Source organism: Mesocricetus auratus, unplaced genomic scaffold, assembly GCF_017639785.1.
Source record: "Mesocricetus auratus isolate SY011 unplaced genomic scaffold, BCM_Maur_2.0 Super-Scaffold_100004, whole genome shotgun sequence".
NCBI classification, from domain to species: Eukaryota; Metazoa; Chordata; class Mammalia; order Rodentia; family Cricetidae; genus Mesocricetus; species Mesocricetus auratus.
The window spans coordinates 96,790,096-96,812,584 of record NW_024429189.1 but is presented as its reverse complement, the minus strand read 5'-3'; the positions used below and the strand labels follow the sequence as shown (position 1 = coordinate 96,812,584).

Here is a 22,489-nt window from a genome sequence, read left to right as displayed (position 1 = left end):
TATAGTTTTTTTTGTGTTTTTATTGGGGTATATCATGGGTAGGAACTGTTACCTTAAGGTATGCCCCTCCCACTAAGTATGTCCATTCTAATCCTCCTGGGATGCTTTCTGGGACTTTTTCTTTTTCTTTGTATTCTTTGTGCAACTAGCATCAGCTTCGGGTTCCTCAGAAAACTTCCTTTTCTTCTTCTTAGGGACACTGGGGCTTGCTGCCTCTTCTGGATCACTGGCCATTTCCTCTTTAGGCAAGGATTTCTTCCTCTTGGGGACATTTACACTGCTAGTAGCCACCTCTTCAGAATCACTGGGCAACTCCTCCTTGGGAAAAGCTTTCTTTTTCTTACTTTTAGGCAAAGAGACAGGGGGGTCGTCTTCCATCCCATTTTCCTGTGGAGCCTCCTCAGGTTTTAACTTTTTCTTCTTCTTAGGTTTTTCATTTATCTCCTCCTGAGGGGGAATAAGACATGAAACATTGTTGCTTGTACATGTCAGCAGCCACAATTCCCATCAGACTTCAGGCAGAAGAGAGTAAAACGACCTAGTGCTTCTGATGACTTAAGTTTCACAGGCACTTTGGTAATCTAGTATTCAAAACTACTGTACTCAGTTGGAAAAGCAATGGGGATTTTCTTGGCCCTCTTAAAACCCTAGAGAAAAGCCCCTGTATGCTGGTCACAATAGACATCATGCAGAGCTCCCAGAGAACCCTGAAATAGAAACACTAATAGCTCAAGATGAAAACCCTGGAGTCTAGTAGTAGACTATCACTCTGGCGACTTCCCTACCTCCCCCACCCCCCATTATCATGAGACACTACCACCTCTAGACAAAGAACAGGGAGAGCAGGAATTCACACTACCCCCGGTTGAGGACTCCTGGGAGGCAGCCGAGGACAGAGCACACTTGCCCATGGAATGGGCCATGTGCTACAACCATCATTCTGGGCTCTTGGTCAAGTTCTCTCAGCACCTATCTCCTCCCTATAGGATCAAGAGGTAGTTTTAGTCCAAAAAGCCCAAGCTCCAAACCATGGTTTGATGTCCTTTGTTCTACTGTTGAAGTCTTATAAACCCAGGGCCCACAAAGGACTGACCTCACACTCTTCTGGAGTGCTACTGTTTTCTGAAGATGCCAGGGCCAGCGCAGCCAATCGCTTCTTTTCCTTCTTCAAGCGTTTCTTCTCCTGCTTTTCCAGCTTCCTAGTAATTTCAGCAGCCGCTTCCTCTGCCTGGCAAAAAGGATAATACTGAAAACCTGGAAGAGCCTGGCTTGCCACACTATACACTAGTTTTTTTTTTTGCTGGATCAGGCTCATTAAATCAGTTTTCTTGCCTCCATTTTTTAAGGTCAGGCCAAAACAGTTCATCACCTCCAACAGTCAACTATGGCATTCAGCTACCCCAGTAAAGGACACTGACCTGAACCATAGCTTCCTTCATAACATCCAGGTTCTTCCGTGGGATCTCTCCCGTCTCATAGAAAGACAGCCGCTCCTCAACTTGTTCTCGGAGTTTCTCCCCAAATACACTTGTGGGTACCTCTAGATGCATGTGTATGTGTAAACAAAGGCCATTACAACCCTTGAAATGACAAAGTACTCTCTAGTCCCTCTACCCTCAGCTTCACTCAGACCCAAGGTGTCAACACTCACTATGTGAACTCTGTTGACGAAAAATATTACCATCATTGTAGAAGCTGCCAAGGCAGTCTAGTTCCCCTCCCTTGCAACCCCTTCAAATGCCAACTTCCTCATCCATACCAGAGAAGCAGTCAATTCTTGAGGCAATACTACATTTGTTCGCTAGATATCGGGAGATGCGGCCTTTGTTCTTTGCAGCTGCTCGACCAATGAAGGTGGAGTGGAAAATGAGTCCATATTTTGGTGTATTGCCCCTTGTCTTCAGGGCTCTGTGGGAATGTTCAGTAAACAGTTAAGAAGATCTCACCAAATGTCCAAGTCCCCCTCTCCCCACAATTTCAACACCAGGCTTGGCTGGACTTTCTACCTCAGCACACGCCAACCCAGTTCCCAGAGGCAGAGGGAAGGCATCCAATGTCGCTGACCTGGAAACTTGGTCCCTTTTTGCTGGGCCCTGGGAATCACTCAGACACCAGGACTGGCCATCACCCCCATAGCAGAGGCCTGTATAGGTCAGGGAGTCCTGGTCAGCCATCACTGTAATCCCCAAACAAAGCAGTGGGCACCAGAAGTAGCACCTGACATGGGCAGGCGCCCTCACTGGTACCTGAACAGGGCCTTTTCAGCCCCAAGGATCTGTACTGTGGATGCTGGGTACTTGGCCAGGTTGGTGAGGCTGCCAGCATGAGCAATGAGACGTGCACCTACCTGGAGAAAGATCCAAGGAAGAAGCCAGGTGAGTAGGGGGAACTTGACCGATAGTTCCATACCCCTATTCTCCTCCCCACCATGCAACCAACTAGGGACAACATGGTAGCCAGAGTATAGCGGTACAGTAGGCTAGCATTTTTACTCCCCCATTCGTGTTCCCATAACGCACCGCTTCCCCAATTAAGGCTGACAGGCTGGGGGCTACTTGGCTCATCTTGGAGCGAAGGTAAGTGTGTAGGCTCTGGCGATACTCTGACAAAGACACCACACGACTGGAGAAGCTCTCGATGTTTATCAAGTCGATAGCAGATATGTCCATGCCTAGGAAACACCTAGTGTGAACAGAGGGACCACATACTCAAGGAGTCTCGTACCTTATGCAGGTTGCAGGGCTCTGCACTGACCCATGGAGGACCGAGAGGCATCCAAAATGGCTTTAGCCTTAGCTCCATCCATTGTCAACTCTTCTAGTTTCTCCAACTTTTCCTCATTCAATTCCCTGCGGTTTCCAATGAATTGAGCCAGGCGACAGTATGTGGCATTGTCATTGATGATCTTCACCAGTTCTGGAAAATGGTACCCATACCACTCCCTGCAGAGGAACAATCACTCCCTTACCCAGTTTGCCAAACCTCAAATAAATCAGATCTCAAGACTCCCTTAAATCCATGTCTCCCCATTCACAATACAGACCAGGCACAAAGGCCTAGGCTGTGGTGTACATGGGGTAGGTTCTCTGCCTCCTCTTTCTATACAGTCAGTGTAAGAACACAGCCTGTGGTAAGCACAAGGAGGTCTGGCTTTAGCCTATAATTCTACACACAGGAATTTTTTTTTGGTTTTTACGAGACAGGGTTTCTCTGTATTGTTTGAGGCTGTCGGTCCAGCCCGGCCCAGAACTCAGAGATCCGCCTGCCTCTGCCTCCCAAGTGCTGGGATTAAAGGCGTGCGCCACCACCGCCCGGCTACACACAGGAATTTTGAATCCCGCTTGACCCTTGTAAGTTTGTAATAGCTAAACGACAAGCCACAAGCCCAGTGTTTGGTAAGCCATGCACTGCGCCTTACCTGACACGCATTGAGAAGGTATTGATGTCTTTATCCAGTTGGTCCAGAAGGCTTATGGACTGGATGATCATGTTGTCCACCCGGTTCACATTAAATTTCACTTTGGCCCGAGAATAGCTGTGTCCCAGCCCCAGCTGAGCTTTACAAGCAGACAGGTCTGTCAGACCCTTCACCAGATTATGGAAGTGCAGACGAACTCCTAAAAGGAAGGTGAGACTATGAATAAGGAAGGTCTCATAATCCACGTGGCCATTTACAGCTGATAACTATCTGTCTCTAGTCTCCCTCTTCTGGTCTCTATGGGCACTGCACCTACATGGTACACTCAACACATGCAAGCACTCATACACATAAAATGTTAGTGAATTATCTTACCCCGAAGGATCTCAGCTATCACGCCTCCAGTCTGGCAGTTGTACCCCAACTCTTCCTGTATTGCAGCACCAATCTTGGGGTCTCCGACCCCCAGCAGTACTTTCTTCTTTTTAGACGGCAGGTATGTCTCCAGGAGCAGACGGAGGTCCTCATGAACAACACCTTGGGACAAAGAACACTACCTGTAAAAGAGGACTCCACCCCCACATCGGACCACGTGGGAACACCCATCCCTCCAGGCATTGCTCAGAAACATGGAGTCATCAGTGATCACACTCAGTGGATTGACAGATTTTCAAGTCATCAGTGCAAAGCCTGGCTTCAGCTCCGTTAAGTCTGGTAGGTCTCAGTGCCTAGCATGCATCATACTTTCAATAAAATCTTAGAACCCCGTCAAGAATCACATGTTGCTGAGGAGCTAACTCACCTTCAGACACAGCATTGGCATTTTCCAAGGCAACCTGAGATGAAGAAAACGGACAAAAGGCCACCAGACGAACGACATTGTGGAATTTGCCAAGGTTAAGTACACACTCCTCCACCTGTGGAGAGGGATGAATGAATGGGCTTTGAATTTGGCCTCCATTCACAGCGCAGTAAACCAGGAACGCCAGCTGTGATATTAATGGGAACACTGGTGCCTAAGGCCCACGTCCTGGTTCTACTTTAATTCTCAAGAAATGGGATTTGAGGTGTTCATCTCCACCCTCTAAGGAGATTATATTGATACGCATTAAAGATCTCGTTCCTGAGCTTTCACCCCCCCCCCCGCCGGTGCGGCCGGCCACGTGGGAACACGCGGTGCATGATGGGGTTTGGCGGCCTTGGGGGCTGCATTGCAGCACCACGAGCCCACCGATCCCACCCACCTGCGGCAGCAGCAGGCTGATTTCCTCCACTTCCTTCAGCGCCAACAGCGCGTAGCCGACCGCATGCTCGAACAGCACGTGCAGCACGACCTGGAACGGGAAAGGGAACCGGCGCGCGGCCGTCAGTCAAACTTCCGAGTCCGCCGGGCCGCTCTTAGAGCAAGCCGGTCCTAACCCATACTCCGAGCCCGAATCTTAATGCACACCCAGACCCGCACCGAGGCCTTCATCTCACTAACAACCCACAGCCACTCCTCACCATGGCGCTTGCTCCGTGCCCAGCTCGCAATGCGGCTAGGGCGCTCCTGCGCGCGCGGAACTAGACTGCAGAGACCACGCCCTCTACTCCTTGGCCAATCAGAGGCTGGGGACGGAACCATTTCCATGTCTCCGGAGGGGTCCGCGGGTGTGGTATGGTCCGTCGGGCGGGCTAGACCGCAGCGGGCGCGAGCGGGCCCGCCCATCCGGGCCTCTGCGGCTGCGCGAGCCGGTGCGGCGACAGGGGTTGATGGCGTCCCTTCTCCATCTCTTGCGCTTTTGTCACCCGTGAGCCGAGCGGCAGAACTCGGTGAGGGGACGAGAGGCTCCATGACGAGCGTCGCAGGCTTCCCGTTGGCCTGAGGCCTCTCACCGGACAGTCCGGGTCCTTGCCTGCCGTCTAGGACTCTGCCTCAGACGCTACAGAAATGGCGGCTCCTCGCCGCCTGCCTCTTCCTCGTAAATTTTATTGCTCAAAAAGTGGTGGTGCGAGCAGTAGCGTAGATAGGAAAGGCGGTTTACTTCTTCCTAAGTCCGCTCCTTGCCCTGTTTCATAGAGCCTGCTCTGCGCGGCGCCACGTGTTGCTCATTGCCCGGTAGACCCGAAACTGTAGCAAGGAGCAGCTTTCCTGCTCTCCAGGGCTGCTTTTAGGCACACCGAAGTGGATAGTTTAAATTTTCTTTAAAGAAAAAAAACTTAAGGTAGTGTAAGATTTACAAGTCCCAAACGTGTCTTAATGAGTTAAATGCCGAGGGGATTTCCTCCCTCCCATTCACTCTATTTTCTTCTTTTCTTTCGACCCTTTCCCTCACCCTCTCTCATCTCCCGTCACTCTTCTTCCTTTCTCCCTCTTCCCTTTCCGTCCCCATCTCTCCGCCTCCCTTTCTTCTTTATCTCTTTTCTTCCCAGGGCTGTCTTTCCCTTGGCTCTGTAGCAGAGAATGACCGTTGGACGTCTGATCCTTTTGTCTCCCAGCCCTGTGCCATCTGTTAGGGAATTCATTGCAGTGGAGAGCACTTACTGAGCTCTTCTACAATCCTAGGGGGATTTAGAAAATTCCCATACCATAAAGCACATTTATAAGTTAGGTCTGTTTTGTTTTCTTAACTCAGTGACTTCTCAAAATTCAAGCACAGGGGCTGCCAAGATGGCCCCACAGACACAGGAGGGTCAGGACTGTCACTTCTGGCCCTCAGCATTTTGCATGCTTGTGGGCTTTGTCCCGCAAGAAGTGCGACTGCTGGGCTGGTGAGTCCCTTGGAGAGGTAGAAGCCCCAGACTACATGGGAATGGACAGAGGCCCAGCCCTCCGATTGTCCCTGCCAAATAGTTAGCTGGTGTGTCCTGCCCCTTGCCGCTGTTTGACTTCAGCTTCATGGGACCCTAGAAGTGACCAGAAGGGCCATGTAGGTGTACCCTGCAGGTGAGAACCCAAGCTTTGTGACTTCCAGTGTGAACTGAAATTAATCACCTAATTTTGAGATTTCTTCAGATAAAGATTCATTCATCTCCATAGCAAACTCTTACTGAACATCTGTTACTGGGGCAGGTGTGGAATGGATATGGTACCTGGCGTGCTAGTGGTTGTTCATCTTTTTTTGGGGTCATTTTAATTGTATTGTTATTTTGAGACAAGTTCTTACTATTAAACTCTGACTGACCAGGAACTCACTATGTATCAGCACTGGCTGCCCTTAAACTCAGTGATCCCATTGCTTCCTCCTCCTAAAGATGTGAACCACCACACCTAGTTTATTTTATTTTTGGTTTTCAAGACAGGGTTTCTTTGTGGCTTTGGAGCCTGTCCTGGAACTCCCTGTGTAGACCAGGCTGGCCTCGAACTCACAGAGATCCGCTGGCCCTACCTCCTGAGTGCTGGGATTAAAGGCGTGCGCCACCATTGCCTGGCCTTTTTTTTTTTTCTTTCAGTTTTTATTTATTTATTTTTGGTTTTTTGAGACAGGGTTTCTCTGTATTGTTTTTGGAGGCTGTCCTGGAACTCGCTCTGTAGAAAACTCACAGAGATCGCCTGCCTCTGCCTCCCCGAGTGCTGGGATTGAAGGCGTTGGCAGCACACACCTTTAATCCCAACACTCGGGAGGTAGAGGCAGGCCTGATCTACAGTGTGAGTGTCAGGATAGGCTCCAAAGCAACACAGAGAAACCCTGTCTCAAAAAACCAAAATAAACAAAAAAATGTGCAAGATATGATATTTTTTCCTTTCTCTTTGTGTGGTTTTGGTGATTGAACTCAGGGCCTCAAGGATGCTAGGTCAGTGTTCCATCATTGAGCCATGTCACCAGCTCACTTTTTTGTTCATTTGTCAATAAGTAACACAATGTTTTATATATAGAGAATTTCCTAACACCATTTTTTACACACCTTCCTAAGCTCATTTTAAAAAGTTACTTTAGTCATTCACTTAGATGTATAAATACATAGTTTCTAAATAAATACAATTAAGTTTCACATGGTGAAACAGTTACCAATACCATTCAACTTCCAGTGGCAGTGGATAAATACTTTCACGGATTAAATGATAGGGATTGGAAAATCCATTCAGATGGAAAACTTGTAATTGTTTAGTATCTTCATCCTTTCTTTTTATCTTTTCTTTTTTTTTTTTTTTTTTTTTTTTTTTTTGGTTTTTCAAGACAGGGTTTCTCTGTGGCTTTGGAGGCTGTCCTGGAACTCGCTTGGTAGTCCAGGCTGGTCTCGAACTCACAGAGATCCGCCTGCCTCTGCCTCCCGAGTGCTGGGATTAAAGGCGTGCACCACCAACACCCAGCCCTATCTTCATCCTTTCTACGTTAAGCAGCCTTGTTAGAGTCCATTCTCTTTAGAAAAAAAAGTAATTTCTCTTACTTGGCTCTTTAAAAACAATGTTCGAGGCCAGCCTGGTCTACAGAGTGAGTTCCAGGACAGCCTCCAAAGCCACAGAGAAACCCTGTGTCGAAAAACCAAAAAACAAAAAAAAACCACAATGGCATTCTTCATAACATCACACTGTGGGACAGTGATAGATCAGGTCTTTGTGCTCAGTCAGGTTTGAAAGTTGTATCTTGAGTCGTTAGTCCTACAGTTACATGGCTGCAAAGATCTGGTGGCTGGGCCCTAGCACTCTGTCTTCTTTTTTTTTTTTTTTTTTTGTTTTGTTTTGTTTTGTTTTGTTTTGTTCTTTACGAGACAGGGTTTCTCTGTATTGTTTCGGAGGCTATCGGTCCAGCCCAGCCTCGAACTCACAGAGATCCGCCTGCCTCTGCCTCCCGAGTGCTGGGATTAAAGGCGTGCGCCACCACCGCCCGGCTAACTCTGTCTTCTTAGATGTGCTGATCCCAGCCAGATACATAATGCCTCTGAGCTCTGGGCATCCTTCAGGTGGGTCTCTGGTTCCATGTTGTTTGGTGACTGTTCCTTTCTGAGGCCTGTACTTAAGAGCCTGTCCCCTTATTAGGCGACTCATTGGCAAGGACACAACCTTAGCTTTGAAGTTGTAGGCTAAGCATGCTCTATCCAAAATGCTTGGGACCAGAGGTAGTTTGCATGTATTAGGTTGAGTTCGCATTCAAAAGGAAAGGAGTTAGGCTTCACCTCTTGAGAAAGTTAACTGAGGAATTATAGATATTTAACAAAACATTCAGAAGAGTCTACTAAAGGATTTTCTGCTGAGAAAATGTCCTGAACGAGCAGCAGCATTTCTGAATGGGGCTATGGGCTCTCAAGGTGTACATCAGCTTTGAGCCATAGCACCTAGGCCTCCCTTCGCCTTTCTGTGTGGTGTGACTGTTTGTCCTCTGGAGAGGATCAGACACTAACTGTATCATTTTTGTCTGTTAGCTTGGAGTTTTTACTTCCAGTCAACGCTGAAGGCCATCTGTAGAGATAGAGGAACATTTTAAAATCCAGCGGCGAGAGCTCCAGAGAAGGAAACTGCAAAGAAGTGCCACAAGGTGGTGATCTTCACACATCGTCAGAGAGGAAACTTGCATCACATTTGAAAGGGTCTTAGGAATTCTGGACACTTTTCTCAGACATGGAAGGAAGCCCCCTAAATTCTTTGGTGGTGAGTTCTGCATATGTGCGGCAGCTCTTCACATACACTGGGGGAATAAGGACAGCCTTAGGAAGATCATGTAGCCCAGTGGTCCTTGTCATTTCTGTCAGTGACACTGTCCATGTCAGTCTTGTAATCTCAGATGATTATAAGACACACACGTTGCCGGGCGTTGGTGGCGCACGCCTTTAATCCCAGCACTCGGGAGGCAGAGGCAGGTGGATCTCTGTGAGTTCGAGGCCAGCCTGGTCTACAGAGCGAGTTCTAGGACAGCCACCAAAACAATACAGAGAAACCCTGTCTCGAGAAACCAAAAAAAAAAAAAAAAAAAAAAAAGACACACATGACACACATTTCATTCATTTCATGCTGTGGTGTTCACCACCTAGGCTGGAGGATGACTGATCTCATCCATGCCCATGTTGCTGTTATTGTTGAGTACCTGGTATAATGCCTTGCATATTGTAGTCTTTTTTTTTTGTGTGGTTTTTAGAGACAGGGTTTCTCTGTGGCTTTGGAGGCTGTCCTGGAACTCCCTTGGTAGTCTTATATACATTGATTTGTTAAGCTTCACAACACAGCTTTGAAAGTTGACCTTATATAGTTTGTTTTCCAGAAATGGTTCAATAATAGAGGTATCTCAGTGTTAAAAATTGTATATCTTGTATGTGTGTGTTGTGTGTGTGTGTGTGTGTGTGTATTATCCTTGGCAGTCTTGGAATTTGCTTTGTAGATCAGGCTGGCCTTGAATTTAGAGATCTGCCTACCTCTGCCTTTTGAGTTCTGGAATTAAAGGCGTGTGCCACCATACCCAGCTCCACCTTATTTATTTATTTATTTGTGTGTGTGTGTGTGTGTGTTTTAACTGAGTGCTCAGCTGTGATGGGCTATCTGTGTCACTCTTCCTCCATGACAAATTTATTTCTTCTTTTTTTTTTTTTTTTTTTGGTTTTTACGAGACAGGGTTTCTCTGTATTGTTTCGGAGGCTATCAGTCCAGCCCAGCCTCGAACTCACAGAGATCCGCCTGCCTCTGCCTCCCGAGTGCTGGGATTAAAGGCGTGCGCCACCACCGCCCGGCTGACAAATTTATTTCTTGAAGTCCCACACAAAGTGGGCTGGACCGATAGCCTCCAAAACAATACAGAGAAACCCTGTCTCGTAAAAACCAAAAAAAAAAAAAAAAAGTCCCACACAAAGAGAACTTTGTGCACTTGGGCGTGGCTAGACAGGCACACCACAGTGTCTCTGAAGTGGCTACTGAGTTGAATGAGGATCACCAACACAGTGACTGCTCTTGGTACCCTCCCTGGTCACATTGGTTTATGGGCTGGCACTTCAGCTGCTCGTGTCTGTGAGTGTGCAAGTCAGGAGTGATAGTGGGATAACTGGCACATGAAAATGCCAAGTGATCCAAAAAAAAACAGATGAGCCAGGCGGTGGTGGTACACACCTTTAATCCCAGCACGAGGGAGGCAGAGGCAGTTGGATCTCTGTGAGTTCAAGACCAGCCTGGTCTACAAGAACTAGTTTCAGGACAACCTCCAAAACCATAGAGAAACCCTGCCTCGAAAAACCAAAAAAAAAAAAAAAAAAGAAAAGAAAAGAAAGAAAATGTCAAGTGATTGGCTGGGCTCCTTGAGTGTGATGGGAGCAAGGCCCGCCTCATTCTGCACCCTTTCTTTCCTGATCCTCAGTACTCTTGGTCTGCAGAAACCCTCCCCTGGCACGTTCCATCTGCTCACTCCCAACCCACCAGTGCAAACAATGAGAAAGGCCTCTGCTAGGGGACCCATCCCTAAGGAGCCTCTAAGGGGAGGCCTAACGTTATCACCTCTTCCCCTAGGCCCCAAGGGCCAGAACAGTGTCTTACAGGCTCAGATTGAGCAAGGCGAGGCCCTGTGTGTAAGTGTATATTTGTGTAAGAGACAAATATTTTCATTAGCCCACCAAAACTCATCTATGATGGATGGACAATGGCTCCCAGATCTTTGGTGTTCCTACCACGGGGAGCTGGAGTCTGTTTCTGACCCTTGAATCTGGGTAAAGAATGCAGCAGAATCACATTGTCCTAGTCCCAGGGTTCAAGAAACCACATCACTTCTACTCTCTGTAGGAGCTGGGAGTCCATTCATAAAAATAAACCTGAGTTAACCTGCTAGAAAGGCCATAGGGGGATATAAAGCCACACGGGATATAAAGCCACATGAGTTAAGCTATCCTAGCCCAACCAAACCCAGCTGCGGTGACAGCTGACTGACATCCACAAGTGGAGTGCTCAGATGCATCTAGCCAAAACTCTAAAGAGAGCCCCTAGCTCCTGAGTGGCTCATTTGTTACTTGACAAACCTTAACAAATTCACAGTTTCTCCTCACTCCTGATTGTGGGATTCTGTTTCAGTTTGCTTCCTATCATGTGAGACACCTTCTTGGGGGAAGAAACAGTTTATTTTGCCATCACAATCCACTATTTAGGGAAGACAGGGCAGGAGCTGCAGCAGATATCATGGAGGGGTGCTGTTTACTGCCTTGATCTCCATAACTTGCTCAGCCTGTTTGTTTTTGTTTTGTTTTGTTTTTTGGCTTTTTGAGACAGGTTTTCTCTGTATTCCTTTTGAGGCTGTCCTGGAACTAGCTCTTGTAGACCAGGCTGGCCTCGAACTCACAGAGATCCTCCTGCCTCTGCCTCCTGAGTGCTGGGATTAAAGGTGTGCGCCACCACCGCTCAGCCTGTTTTTTTTTTTTTTTTGTTTATGAGACAGGGTTTCTCTGTATTGTTTTGGAGGCTGTTGGTCCAGCCCGGCCTCGAACTCACAGAGATCTGCCTGCCTCTGCCTCCCGAGTGCTGGGATTAAAGGCGTGCGCCACCAACGCCCGGCTTCAGCCTGTTCTCTTATTCAACCCAGGACCACTGCCTACAGGCCTGGGCCTCCCATGTCAACCATTAATCAATGAAATCCAAAAGCCCATCTGATGGAGGCAACCCTCAGTTGAAGCTCTCTCTTTCCCAATGACTCTAGCTTGTGTCAAGTGGGCAGCCAGTACAGATCCCTACTGTGTTTCTGAAGACGATTCTGTTCTGGGGGTTAGACTATGACAGGTGTGCTTGGCTATTCCAGTTCCCTGCCATCTTTATTTTGTTTGAAGCTAAGGGTGGCCATTATAGTTAGCCTAAGACATCTAAATGGAAATATGCTGGAGGATATGACCAGGCTTCTGAAAGAGGTTTTCCTTTCTGGTTTAAATTGACAGGTCCAGCAGGTTTGGCTCTTATTCTCCCCAACCCCCTCATTTCTTCCTTAAACACAGATTCCTGGAGATACAGCAGTTGTCTTGTGACCATGAAGTAAAGAAGCAACAAGGGAAAGGCCAACCGATTATAGAGAGCAAGCCCTTCCCTAGCTGAGCTGTTGGAACAACATGATGCTAACTGTTTGCAGAATTCAGGTTATCTGCAAACAAGCTTCACTTGTTTAAGCCACCATGACTTACGTTTCCCTGAACATCTTGGTACCTACTCTGTGTAGTAACGGTAATCTAAAGACAAAAACAGAGGTGGTCCTTGTCCTTGGACATTTAGAACTTGCTGTGTCCCAATCCTAGCACTGGTGGCACCCAGAATCAGGGCTCTCCCTAGATACCAAAGAAATCGATTCCTGCTACACCTATCTGGCTTAGCCTGCTGGTGGCCAGATGTACCTTCTGTGCTCTAGAAGGTGGTAATGGCAGACAAACAAGGAGACTGCTGCTGTAGGTCAAGTGTAGATGATCCTAGGTACAACTTCAGGTATGGGCCTGAGGAACTTGACTGAATAATCTCTCACTGCAGTTGCTGGTAGGCTAGAATAGCGGTACAGCCATCTGAGGAGAAGAAACCATGCTGGACCTCTTTGATTCAGAGGTTGGTGATGGGGTGTGGTACACTGTCCAGGTTCTTCTGCACTGGGTCCACAAAGCTCTACATTTTGGCCAGGTCCATCACCCACACGGCAGGATAAGTGCCCTTAGCCCCATGCTGTGGATAAAGCAACCTGGGTGGATGTGCCCTACCCACAGCCCTATTGCTAGCCTACCTCCACAGGTTGTGGAAACCTTCATAGAATATGAAGTGTTAGGAATGGAATATGCCGGGAAGTCAAATCTAAGAAACCAGAGCAGATAGCAACCTTAGTTTGTTTTTGGATAGTAATATTCCTTTTCTGGAAACCCATATTCCACTAACACTTTTCTCACCTGTCAGTGTGCTCTTCCTCCACCCCATTCCTTAGCCCTCTCACATAGCTGTGAAAATTTATTCATGACAATGGAGAGATTTCTCAGGGCTTAGAGCACTGGCCACTCTTCCAGAGTACCTGGGTTTGAATCCCAGCATCCACATAGCAGCTAACTACTGTCTATAACCCCAGTTCCAGGGTATCTGATGCACTCCTCTGAACTCCATGGGCCCCAGGCACGGATATGGTGCACAGACATACATGCAGGTAAAACACCCATACAAATAAAATAAATCTTTTTTTTTTTTTTCCGAGACAGGGTTTCTCTGTATTGTTTTGGAGGCTGTCCTGGAACTCACTGTGTAGACCAGGCTGGCCTCGAACTCACAGAGATCCACCTGCCTCTGCCTCCCGAGTGCTGGGATTAAAGGCGTGCGCCACCAATGCCCGGCATAAAATAAATCTTAAAACTAGGCCGTGGTGGTACATACCTTTAATCCCAGCCCTTGGGAAGTAGAGGCAGGTGATCTACAAAGTGAGTTCCAGAACAGCTAGGGCCACTCAGAAAAACCCTGTCTTGAAAAACAAAACCTTAAAAACACAAGACTGGGTTTATACATTAAGTACTTCTAATCTGAACTTCCAGCTCCTGAATATATCAGGACTTTCTTTCAAAATATCCTGTGTAGATCTCTCTGTCCTAATAAACAACCCAACCTTTCTTCTCCCAAACATAATGGTCTCCTCTGGCCTGTGCTTGCTGTGTTCCAAATGGCAGTCCTGTCCTTAGCTTATTAACAAACAGAATTTCCCTTACTGAGATTTGCCTCCATAGTTTTGACTTTGACACAGCTTTATGGAGAGGTTCACAGCAAGAATCACCATGGTCTCCTGTCAGTACGCAGAAGGATTTAAACTCCTGCCCATAGCCATCTGTGTGAGCAATATGGGATTATACCTTGTTGGCCATTCCCAGATTCTTTTTTTTTTTCCAGACAGGGTTTCTCTATATTGTCTTGGAGGCTGTCCTGGAACTCGCTTTGTAGACCAGGCTGGCCTCGAACTCACAGAGATCCACCTGCCTCTGCCTCCTGAGTGCTGGGATTAAAGGCATGAGCCACCAACGCCCGGCCCCCAGATTCTTTTATGTATGTGTGCATGCATGGTGCACATGTGTGTAGATGTTCCTGTATCAATCTGGGTATCCTAACTCAGGAGTCGTCCGTTCCTTTCTCTGCCCCCTCCCTCCCGCCGTCCCTCCCTCCCTCCCTCCCTGTGTGTGCACTCTCATATGTGCACGTGTGGAGATCCATACATAGTGCTTTCCTCTGTCTCTATTTTTTGAGACAGAAGCATTGAGCCTGGAGCTGACTGTTTGAGCTATACTGGCTAGTCAGCAAATAGCTAGGATCTGTCTGTCTCCATGTCTCCTTGCCCAGAAGTACTGGATTGTAGATGTAGGCTGCTGGTCCTGACTTTTCCATGAGTTCTGGGAGGTCAAACTCAGGTCCTCATACTTTCACTGTAAACACTTTACTGATTAAGCTATCTCCCCTGCCCACTCCCAAATTCTTGGCCATAGACACTATTCAATCATAATAAATATCTAATGTGCTTTATTTACTTTCCTTTTGGATTTTTGAGACTGGGTCTCACTATATAACCTTGGCTGGCCTGAAATTCACTATGTAAACTAGATTGGCCTTGAGCTTGATGCAGACTCCTGCCTCTGCCTCCCGAGTGCCCAGAATTATAGGCATGTGCCTATGACCAGCCCATTTAAGATGTCAGTTTAGGGGCTAATTTGATACATAGCAATAGACAGCAAATATATTCACTAACATAGAATTATGCATCTTCAAAGCAGGTGATTTATTTGGTTTGTGGTAGGCGTTTATGTGTATTGCTAACTGTAAGAGGCACAATAGTAACAGGCTGATGGCTCAGGAGGTACTTCCCACTTGTTCTCGTTGGTGTTATACAGGCACGATGATGCTGGAGGTACAGAAGCTGCCGTGGGCTTTGCTGGCTGGCATGGGTTAAATTGCCTGAGTTCCTGTGTTGATGTCTTAGGCAAGCTTACAACTAGAATGTTTGTCCCCAGAAAACAGTGTGTGACTTGCAGGTGGTGTCAGATCTGGAGACTCACTGAGTTTCCATGGAAATCTTCATCTTATTAGGATGGACTGAGGTGAAGTAACTACCCTGTTTCTCCTGCTCCTAAGTCTGCATTCTCATCCCATTTCAGTTCATGAGTGAAGTTCAGTTTGAAACTGTTTTAACTGTTAATCTATGAGTAGCTGTGAAGTCTTCTCATTACCAGGACTTTGCCTGACATACAGTGTGTGGGGTACCTCAAGGGTCTTTGGGGACTTGGGTGACAGCTACAACAAGAGTAACTGGCTAGAAGGGGCTTCTTTCAGAATATTCAGAGACATGTGGTGAAGTGCTCCATTGGTCCTGAATCTTTGCCGCTCCCTTGGGTCTGGGAACACAGAGTAGAGGAAAGTACTGTCTGTAGAACACTTGGGGTTTCTAGAGAACCCTCAACTAAGGTGTCTACCTTGCTAAGCCTTCAGCTTCTAGCAAAGCCTCCTTAATGGCCTGGCTTCCCTGACTTAGACCGGTCTAGAACCTCCGCTTTCAAGAACCCTTATACAGGAAACAGGTTATCTAATTCCTTTTAGAACTTGGTACATGAAAAAGACTTTCTTGTCCCAAGCAATCCTTAGGTTTTCTTCAGTTGCCCATGTGTTCCTCTGTCTTGCTGCTAGGAGTCTCCAGTGCAGTTTCTGTGCTTAATTGGTATCAGTTTCCCTCAGATTAGGTGTTGGGTATCAGTGATCTTCCTGTCAAGAGGACTCTGGCTCATCCACTTCTGTTTGCCTGTGCTTGCCCTGCTGTTGAACCATCTAGCCTCCTTTGGATGGGATGATGATAGAAATGTAGGCTCCTCCACACCAAGGGCAGCAGAAACTGGGTCCCATTATGTTCGCCATGGAAAAAGTCCACACAGGGAGTCATGGCTTCTATCTCCACCTCCCTAAGTTTGGAGCCAAGGGAATCCACTAGTGTGTGGGGCCCAGGGTTGCCTGAACAAGACACTGGGAAGGCCAGTTAGTTTGGGCAAAGTTGCAGCTCCTGCCACTCCCCAATCATGGGACACCATTGCTCTTCCCTTTGAGTAGTAAACAAGGGTGGAGAGCAAGGATCAAAGTTCATATGTTACATGTGTGATATGGGACTTTGCATGAGTGTGAGAGAAGGGAAGGGATATACAAAACAGTAGAGCCTGTGGCTGAAGCCCAGGGCCAGGAGACCCACGAATGCCAGCCATCAGTTGTGAGGCCTCTTGATACTCTTTCCAGAAGCTGACCTGCCTGAATAAGTCTGAGACTGGGGTTGGCCAGAATCTGGCGTGACTCTCGGTGGCTGAGACCCAACAAGGTGTGGGTTGGTAGGCTGTGAGGTTCTGCCATTGGTGCTGGAGCTGCCAGGGCCCTGCACTTTCTTGTCCAGGGTCTGGATTTGGCCGGGAGAATAAGATGTGGGCTCTGGAAAACAAAGACAAGAATGAAGATGTGAAAGAAGACTTTGTTCATATTCAGTTGAAGTTGTCTAGAGCTGCGCAGCTATGGGTGTAGATTCTAGTCCCATTGGGTTTTGGAGAGCTGTCAGATTGCCCTGGGGGTCTGATCTGTGCTTGAATAGGAAGAGATTTGTCTGCTGGCTGGGGAACTAGACTTTGAACTCTGGTCTTAGGTTATTGGTTTTTGCTTGTTTGTTTTTTAGATTTATTTAAAATCTTTATATTTGTGTGTCTTTATTTAAATGTATTTGTCTCTAGAGGAGAGGAGAAGTCATTGGATCCCCTGGAGCTGGAGTCACGGGAGTTGTGAGCCACCCAATGTGTGTGCTGGGTGAACTTGTGGCCTCTGAAGAGCAGTAAGCCAGTAAGCATTCTTAAGTGCTGAGCTATCTCTCCAGCACCCAGGGGAGTAGTTAGAGCTTTTATCCTACATTTTCCATAGTAAAAATTGGTACAAGAGTGACAGCAGCCTCTCAGGGTGATGACCAGGTCAAATCTGATGATGGAAGGGAAGAGGCTACATTAACTCTTAGAATATAGCTTTATTGCCGGGCATTGGTGGCACACGCCTTTAATCCCAGCACTCCGGAGGCAGAGGCAGGCGGATCTCTGTGAGTTCGAGGCCATCCTAGTCTACAAAGCGAGTTCCAGGAAAGCCTCCAAAACAATACAGAGAAACCCTGCCTCGAAAAACCAAAAAAAAAAAAAAAAAAAAAAGCTTCATTTCTAGCTCTTTCGCTTACTCAGCTTCTCTGCTTCTAATTCCAAGATAGGGACATGCTCCTTCCTAAACCCAGTTTCTCCTCCTCCTCCTCCTCCTGCTCCTCCTCCTGCTCCTGCTCCTCCTCCTGCTCCTGCTCCACCTCCTTCTGCTATTTCTCTTCCTCCTGCTCCTCCTCCTCCTCTTCTTTTTTGACAGGGTTTCTCTGTGTAGCAGTTCCTCTTCTTATGGAACACAGAAATATACAATGTTCCTCTTGTGGATTTACATGTACCACTATCAACTATGTCTTCTAGGCTTTCCTTCTTTCAGAAATTTGATACAGGCATAGCCATAGGATGGAAGGAGTCATGCTTTTCTTTTGAGGCAGATGAGCATAAGGAATAGTGTAGTATTCTGGGTCCTATTTAATTGTGATTTATGCACACCATACTCCCTCTTGTTATAATGCATTTTTCAGGTTGGCTCCTTTACCTGCATATACCGTTAACGTGGCATCTTTGGACAGTGCACTTAGCAAAACTGGAACTCTCTGAGATATCCACCTGCACATGCACTCCCCTCTCTGAACAATAGTATACATTTTCCTGCCCCTAACAACCATTACATTTAGACAGTTTCTGTTTAAGTGTATTCCTAATCTATCTGAGTATGATGACGAGAAGAGCTAATCCATTCTGAACGTGTTTTGGACACATGCGCAGTAAGGCAAATATTTGTAGAAAAAATGAACATGTGAACTAATCTATGAATAAGATAGAGAATTCATCAAACTATGCCTCTTTTTTTTTTCAAGACAGGGTTTCTTTGTATTGTTTTGGAGGCTGTTCTGGAACTCACTCTGTAGGATAGGCTGGCCTCAAATTCACAGAGATCCACCTGCCTCTGTTTCCTGAATATTGCTGGGATTAAAGGCGTGCACCACCAATACCCAGCCAAACTATGCCTCTTAATAACCAGTTCTTCCTTTCCCACAAAAGAGACTCCAGGCTGTATGCTAGGGCTATAGATAATCTTTACTCATGTGGCCTGCTGTCAATCTTTTTTATTATTATTATCACTATTATTATTATTTTGGTTTCTCAAGACAGTATTTCTCTGTGTAACAGCCTTGGTTGACCTGGAACTCACTCTGTGAACCAGGCTGGCCTTGAACTCACAGAGATCCTCCTGCCTCTGTCTCCTGAATATTGCTGGGATTAAAGGTGTGCGCCACCACACTGATGTCAATCTTTATTTACAATGTATCCCTTTCTAATCTATACTGTTACTTCAATCCCAATAAGGCTCTCTTATTTTTTTAAATAGTTGATTTATTTTTATTCTATGTGTATTGATGTTTTGCCTGCATGTATGCATGTATGTCTGTGTGAGCATGTCAGATCCCCTGGCACCAGAGTTATTACAGATAGTTGTGAGTTCCATGTGGGTGCTGGGAACTCCAGTCCTGGAAGCTCTCTTATTACTTCGGTAAATCTATGTGATCCCTTATTTTCAGTTCTTTGGCTAAGAGGTCCAGAACCGGCAAATGCCCAGCCTTAGCCCCTGGCCACTCATAATATCTCCTGTACTTGTGGCTACTACTTCTATGCCCAAGGATGCCAGAAGACAGTTACTGAACTGTGAGCTGCCATGTGGGTGCTGGGACTGGAACCTGATCCCATGGAAGAGCAGCTAGTGCTCTTAACCTCTGAGCTATTTCTCCAGCTCTAGCATGTCTCTTTTTTAGAAACTACAAACTACTACCTGTAGCACATATTTGCTAGTTTTGTTTTTTTGTCCCCCCCCCTTCCCCGAGACAGGGTTTCTCTGTATTGTTTTGGAAGCTGTCCTGGACACTTGCTCTGTAGACCAGGCTGGCCTGGAACTCACAGAGATCCACCTGCTTCTGCCTCCCGAGTGCTGGGATTAAAGGCGTGCGCCACCAACGCCCGGTCGTATTTGCTAGTTTATTCTGTTTGACAGGAGTTCCTTTAAGCATTGTATATGCTCGGCTTTCTTCATTGCCATCCTATGAGGTAGGCACTTCATATTGCTAAATAATTAGCAGTGTCCCTATCTTAAACCCAGACCAGTGCAATTCCACATGTATGTTCTTTACAACTTCCATGTGGACTTGGAAACAGTCATCATAGTGGAAAAAATTTACCTTCCTTAGTAAGTTGTAGCTGGGTGGCATTTTTGGAGCTGTTCTTAACTGTGTCCTCAGAATTAGTGATTATAGCTCTTCCTTTGATGGATTTGTGGTTCTTCTCAACTTCACGGAGCTGTAGGGGAAAATGAGTTATTTATGCAAGCTAGGGGCATGGATGTCCTATGCTTAGAGCCTTAGATCATGAGAGGCGAGGTAGGACGGTGTCTACAGTTCTTGCTGACTACCTTCACTGCTTGTTACTGGTTCTACAAGTGGCTGGAGAGTGTAGTGTGTGGCTGACTTTCACACAGCACTTAAAGGAACATCTAGCCTTTATTTCAGTGTTCTCCTATATCTGGGCAGGAGTCAGTGAGGCTAACAGAAGGAAGTCTGGGTGGGGTATTGGCAGCAAGATGTTAGTTCAGAAGTATGATGGGAGGGGCTGGAGAGATGGCTCAGAGGTTAAGAGCACTGACTGCTCTTCCAGAGGTCCTGAATTTAATTCCCAGCAACCACATGGTGGCTCACTGACAAGAGCTCAGTGTTTTTCCTAGAGTCTCCGGATTACCAAAGCTTTGTCTCTAGCAAGACAGAGATGGTGTCCTCATCTGGCTTGCAGACAGACATGGAGGCAGGATGTTGTATTCATAATAAATAAATAAATAAATCTTTTTTTTTAAAGAAGTATGATGGGAAGTGAGGATGACAGGACTTAAGAGATTAGAGGGAGAGGGAGAGAGAGAGAGAGAGAGAGAGAGAGAGAGAGAGAGAGAGAGAGAGAGAGAGAGAGAGAGTCTATCTGTGTTCTTAGAGAGAACAGGAGAACAAACAGTCAGGAACACTACAGCAGTACAGTCAGGGTATCAGCTGCGATGTTGAGAGAAGCTGCCTGTGTATAGACATTGAGGAGACATCCTAGGCTGAGGATCAGCAATGTGCTGTTTGGCCATTTCTTTTAGTATTTATACTATTAAGATGGCTTATTTTATTTTTTATTTTCCATCAAGACAGGGTTTCTCTGTGTAGTCCTGTCTGTCCTGGAACTCACTCTGTAGACCAGGCTGGCCTCAAATTACAGAGATCTGCCTGCCTCTGTCTCCCAAGTGCTTTGATTAAAGGTGTGTGCCACCACTGCGCAGCAATGGCTAGGTTTTTTGTTTTGTTTGTTTTTGTGTGTGTGTGTGTGTATACTTGTGTGCAAATGTATGAGTGTTAGTGACTGACTCCAGAGCCTTGTGACTGCTAAGCACTTTTCTCTACTGCTAAACTGTACCAACAGCCTCTCAAATATTCTTACTGTATATGCATGCTGTTGAATCCTATAGAGCTGCTTCCTACGGGGCAGGATTTTGGATTTGACTTAAGAGAAAATCATTGAAAGAGCATAACTGAGATCACAGAGCCAGTCAGCAAGAAACAAGAACACCATTAAGAATGTAGCTCCTGAGAGACTCACTGCTTGGATTTTCTTTCGCAGCTGGGCATTAGCTCTGGAGAGACTTTTTGAAACCGAGTTCAGGTAGTAGATGGCCAGACTAAAAGAGAAAAGGCATACCTCTTATTGTCCTGGGATATTAGAAAATGACAAGAGCTCAGTGTTTTTCCTAGAGTCTCCAGATTACCAAAGCTTTGTCTCTAGCAAGACAGAGCTGGTCCTACCATCCTAGGTTGTCTGTTAAACATGGAGAGGGTTCTGGACACCCTCTCCATTTTATTGAGTGTGGGTGTGATCTTCACATGTCTAACTCTCAGAGTGTTCAGTAAAGGTTGGTAGAAAGAATCACCTGATTCCAAAGAGGTAGGGTATAACATGTTTTCTCGTCTGCAAACGAAAGCCAGCAATGTTTACTAGATAGCTGCTTAATAGCAGGCGTTGTGTCATTATAGCCATCCCCGTCTCATTGGTTTTGATGAAAATTTGATGAAGTAATGTTGGGAAGCTAGACAGGCAATAAACTTCTTAGAGACCACTGAGAATGAATACCTCCCTCAAGGTCAGCTTTGGTCCATTAAGTGAGAGCTATATTCCCCCTGATCAAAAGAATGGCATCTGAGCCGGGTGTTGGTTCCAGGACAGCCTCCAAAGCCATAGAGAAACCCTGTCTCGTAAAACCAAAAAAAAAAAAAAAAAAAGAATAGCATCTGAGTTCTACTTCTTTCTGGCCCTAAGTAGAGATGTATGACATTCTTTTTTTTTTTTCTCTCAAAACAGGGTTTCTCTGTATTGCTTTGGAGGCTGTCCTGGAACTTGTTCTGTAGACCAGGCTGGCCTCAAACTCACAGAGATCAGCCTACCTCTGCCTCCTGAGTGCTGGGATCAAAGGTGTGAACCACTACTGTCTGGATGCTCTGGGCTTTCTTAAGTTGTTTTCTCTGAAGATAGGCTCTCACTCCACCCCGGCTTTCTGTGTAGCTGACCCAACTAAAAAATGGTGTTCTTTTTTTCTTTTCTACCTTCCCCCCTCAGGTAGCTGCCTGCCCTGTTTTTCTGTATTTCTCTTTCACAAATGTTAATAAAATTGTTCACAAATTTCCTTTTGTGTTATCTATTTATTGATTTAGGAACAGGGTCTAACTTTGTAACCCTGGATGCCTTTGAAGTCACAGAGCTCTGCCTTCCTCCCCAGTGCTGGGGTCAAAGTATCAGTACAAATCCTTTCTCAATCCTCTTGAAAACTCTTGAACTCTGCTGCAGCCTCTTTAATTTATATTTGTCCTGTAAAGCATATATCTGCATACAGATACATAGATTATATTACTGTGTACTATGTGATATGTTAGTATTAGTAATTAAGATTGGAATAAAAGAACCTGCATTCTCCTTGGCAAGGTTGCCAAGGTATGCAGGATTATTATT

The 22,489-nt window shown here is 46.3% G+C and overlaps 2 protein-coding genes, 1 long non-coding RNA gene and 5 other non-coding genes across 11 annotated transcripts in view; 1 reads left to right on the top strand and 7 right to left on the bottom strand.

The window, feature by feature from the left end:
* Positions 1-2: 2 nt before the first annotated feature.
* Nop56 (NOP56 ribonucleoprotein) lies at positions 3-5,008 on the bottom strand. 2 transcript variants are annotated; one of them, XR_001196397.3, is made up of 13 exons: positions 4,922-5,008; positions 4,663-4,752; positions 4,221-4,335; positions 3,794-3,955; positions 3,419-3,617; positions 2,755-2,942; positions 2,520-2,671; positions 2,247-2,347; positions 1,760-1,908; positions 1,419-1,540; positions 1,094-1,228; positions 860-980; positions 341-447 (listed from the first exon to the last, which is right to left on the bottom strand). XR_001196397.3 is itself a non-coding variant. In XM_013112375.3 (12 exons), the coding sequence occupies exons 1-12, from the start codon at positions 4,922-4,924 to the stop codon at positions 88-90; spliced, it is 1,776 nt and encodes a 591-aa protein (XP_012967829.1). In that variant the 5' UTR covers positions 4,925-5,008; the 3' UTR covers positions 3-87. The 2 variants fall into 2 exon arrangements, 1 of the variants encoding a protein (XP_012967829.1); XM_013112375.3 differs by lacking the exon at positions 860-980 and having other exon boundaries at positions 3-447.
* Positions 1,303-1,374, bottom strand: LOC121140589. Its single transcript, XR_005877513.1, has one exon. It is a non-coding gene; the product is annotated as a small nucleolar RNA SNORD57 (small nucleolar RNA).
* LOC121140590 lies at positions 1,623-1,692 on the bottom strand. Its single transcript, XR_005877514.1, has one exon. It is a non-coding gene; the product is annotated as a small nucleolar RNA SNORD56 (small nucleolar RNA).
* Positions 2,099-2,184, bottom strand: LOC121140604. The gene has a single exon (XR_005877528.1). It is a non-coding gene; the product is annotated as a small nucleolar RNA SNORD86 (small nucleolar RNA).
* LOC121140597 lies at positions 3,017-3,147 on the bottom strand. The gene has a single exon (XR_005877521.1). It is a non-coding gene; the product is annotated as a small nucleolar RNA SNORA51 (small nucleolar RNA).
* Positions 4,036-4,105, bottom strand: LOC121140606. The gene has a single exon (XR_005877530.1). It is a non-coding gene; the product is annotated as a small nucleolar RNA SNORD110 (small nucleolar RNA).
* Positions 5,009-5,078: 70 nt separating the features above from the next.
* Positions 5,079-22,165, top strand: LOC121140521. Of its 3 annotated transcripts, XR_005877409.1 has the most exons (5): positions 5,079-5,230; positions 8,759-8,984; positions 13,381-13,455; positions 17,036-17,141; positions 21,845-22,165. It is a non-coding gene; the product is annotated as an uncharacterized LOC121140521 (long non-coding RNA). The 3 variants fall into 3 exon arrangements; XR_005877411.1 differs by lacking the exon at positions 17,036-17,141 and having other exon boundaries at positions 5,091-5,230; XR_005877410.1 differs by lacking the exons at positions 13,381-13,455; positions 17,036-17,141 and having other exon boundaries at positions 5,091-5,230.
* Positions 16,480-22,489, bottom strand: part of Tmc2 (transmembrane channel like 2) — a 72,281-nt gene continuing 66,271 nt past the window's right edge. The window contains exons 18-20 of the mRNA XM_040746286.1: positions 21,089-21,167; positions 19,648-19,765; positions 16,480-16,742 (exon numbers count right to left, since the gene is read on the bottom strand). Of these exons, the coding sequence (XP_040602220.1) occupies positions 16,525-16,742; positions 19,648-19,765; positions 21,089-21,167 (415 nt within the window). The 3' untranslated portion in view covers positions 16,480-16,524. The remainder of the gene's footprint in view (positions 16,743-19,647; positions 19,766-21,088; positions 21,168-22,489) is intronic.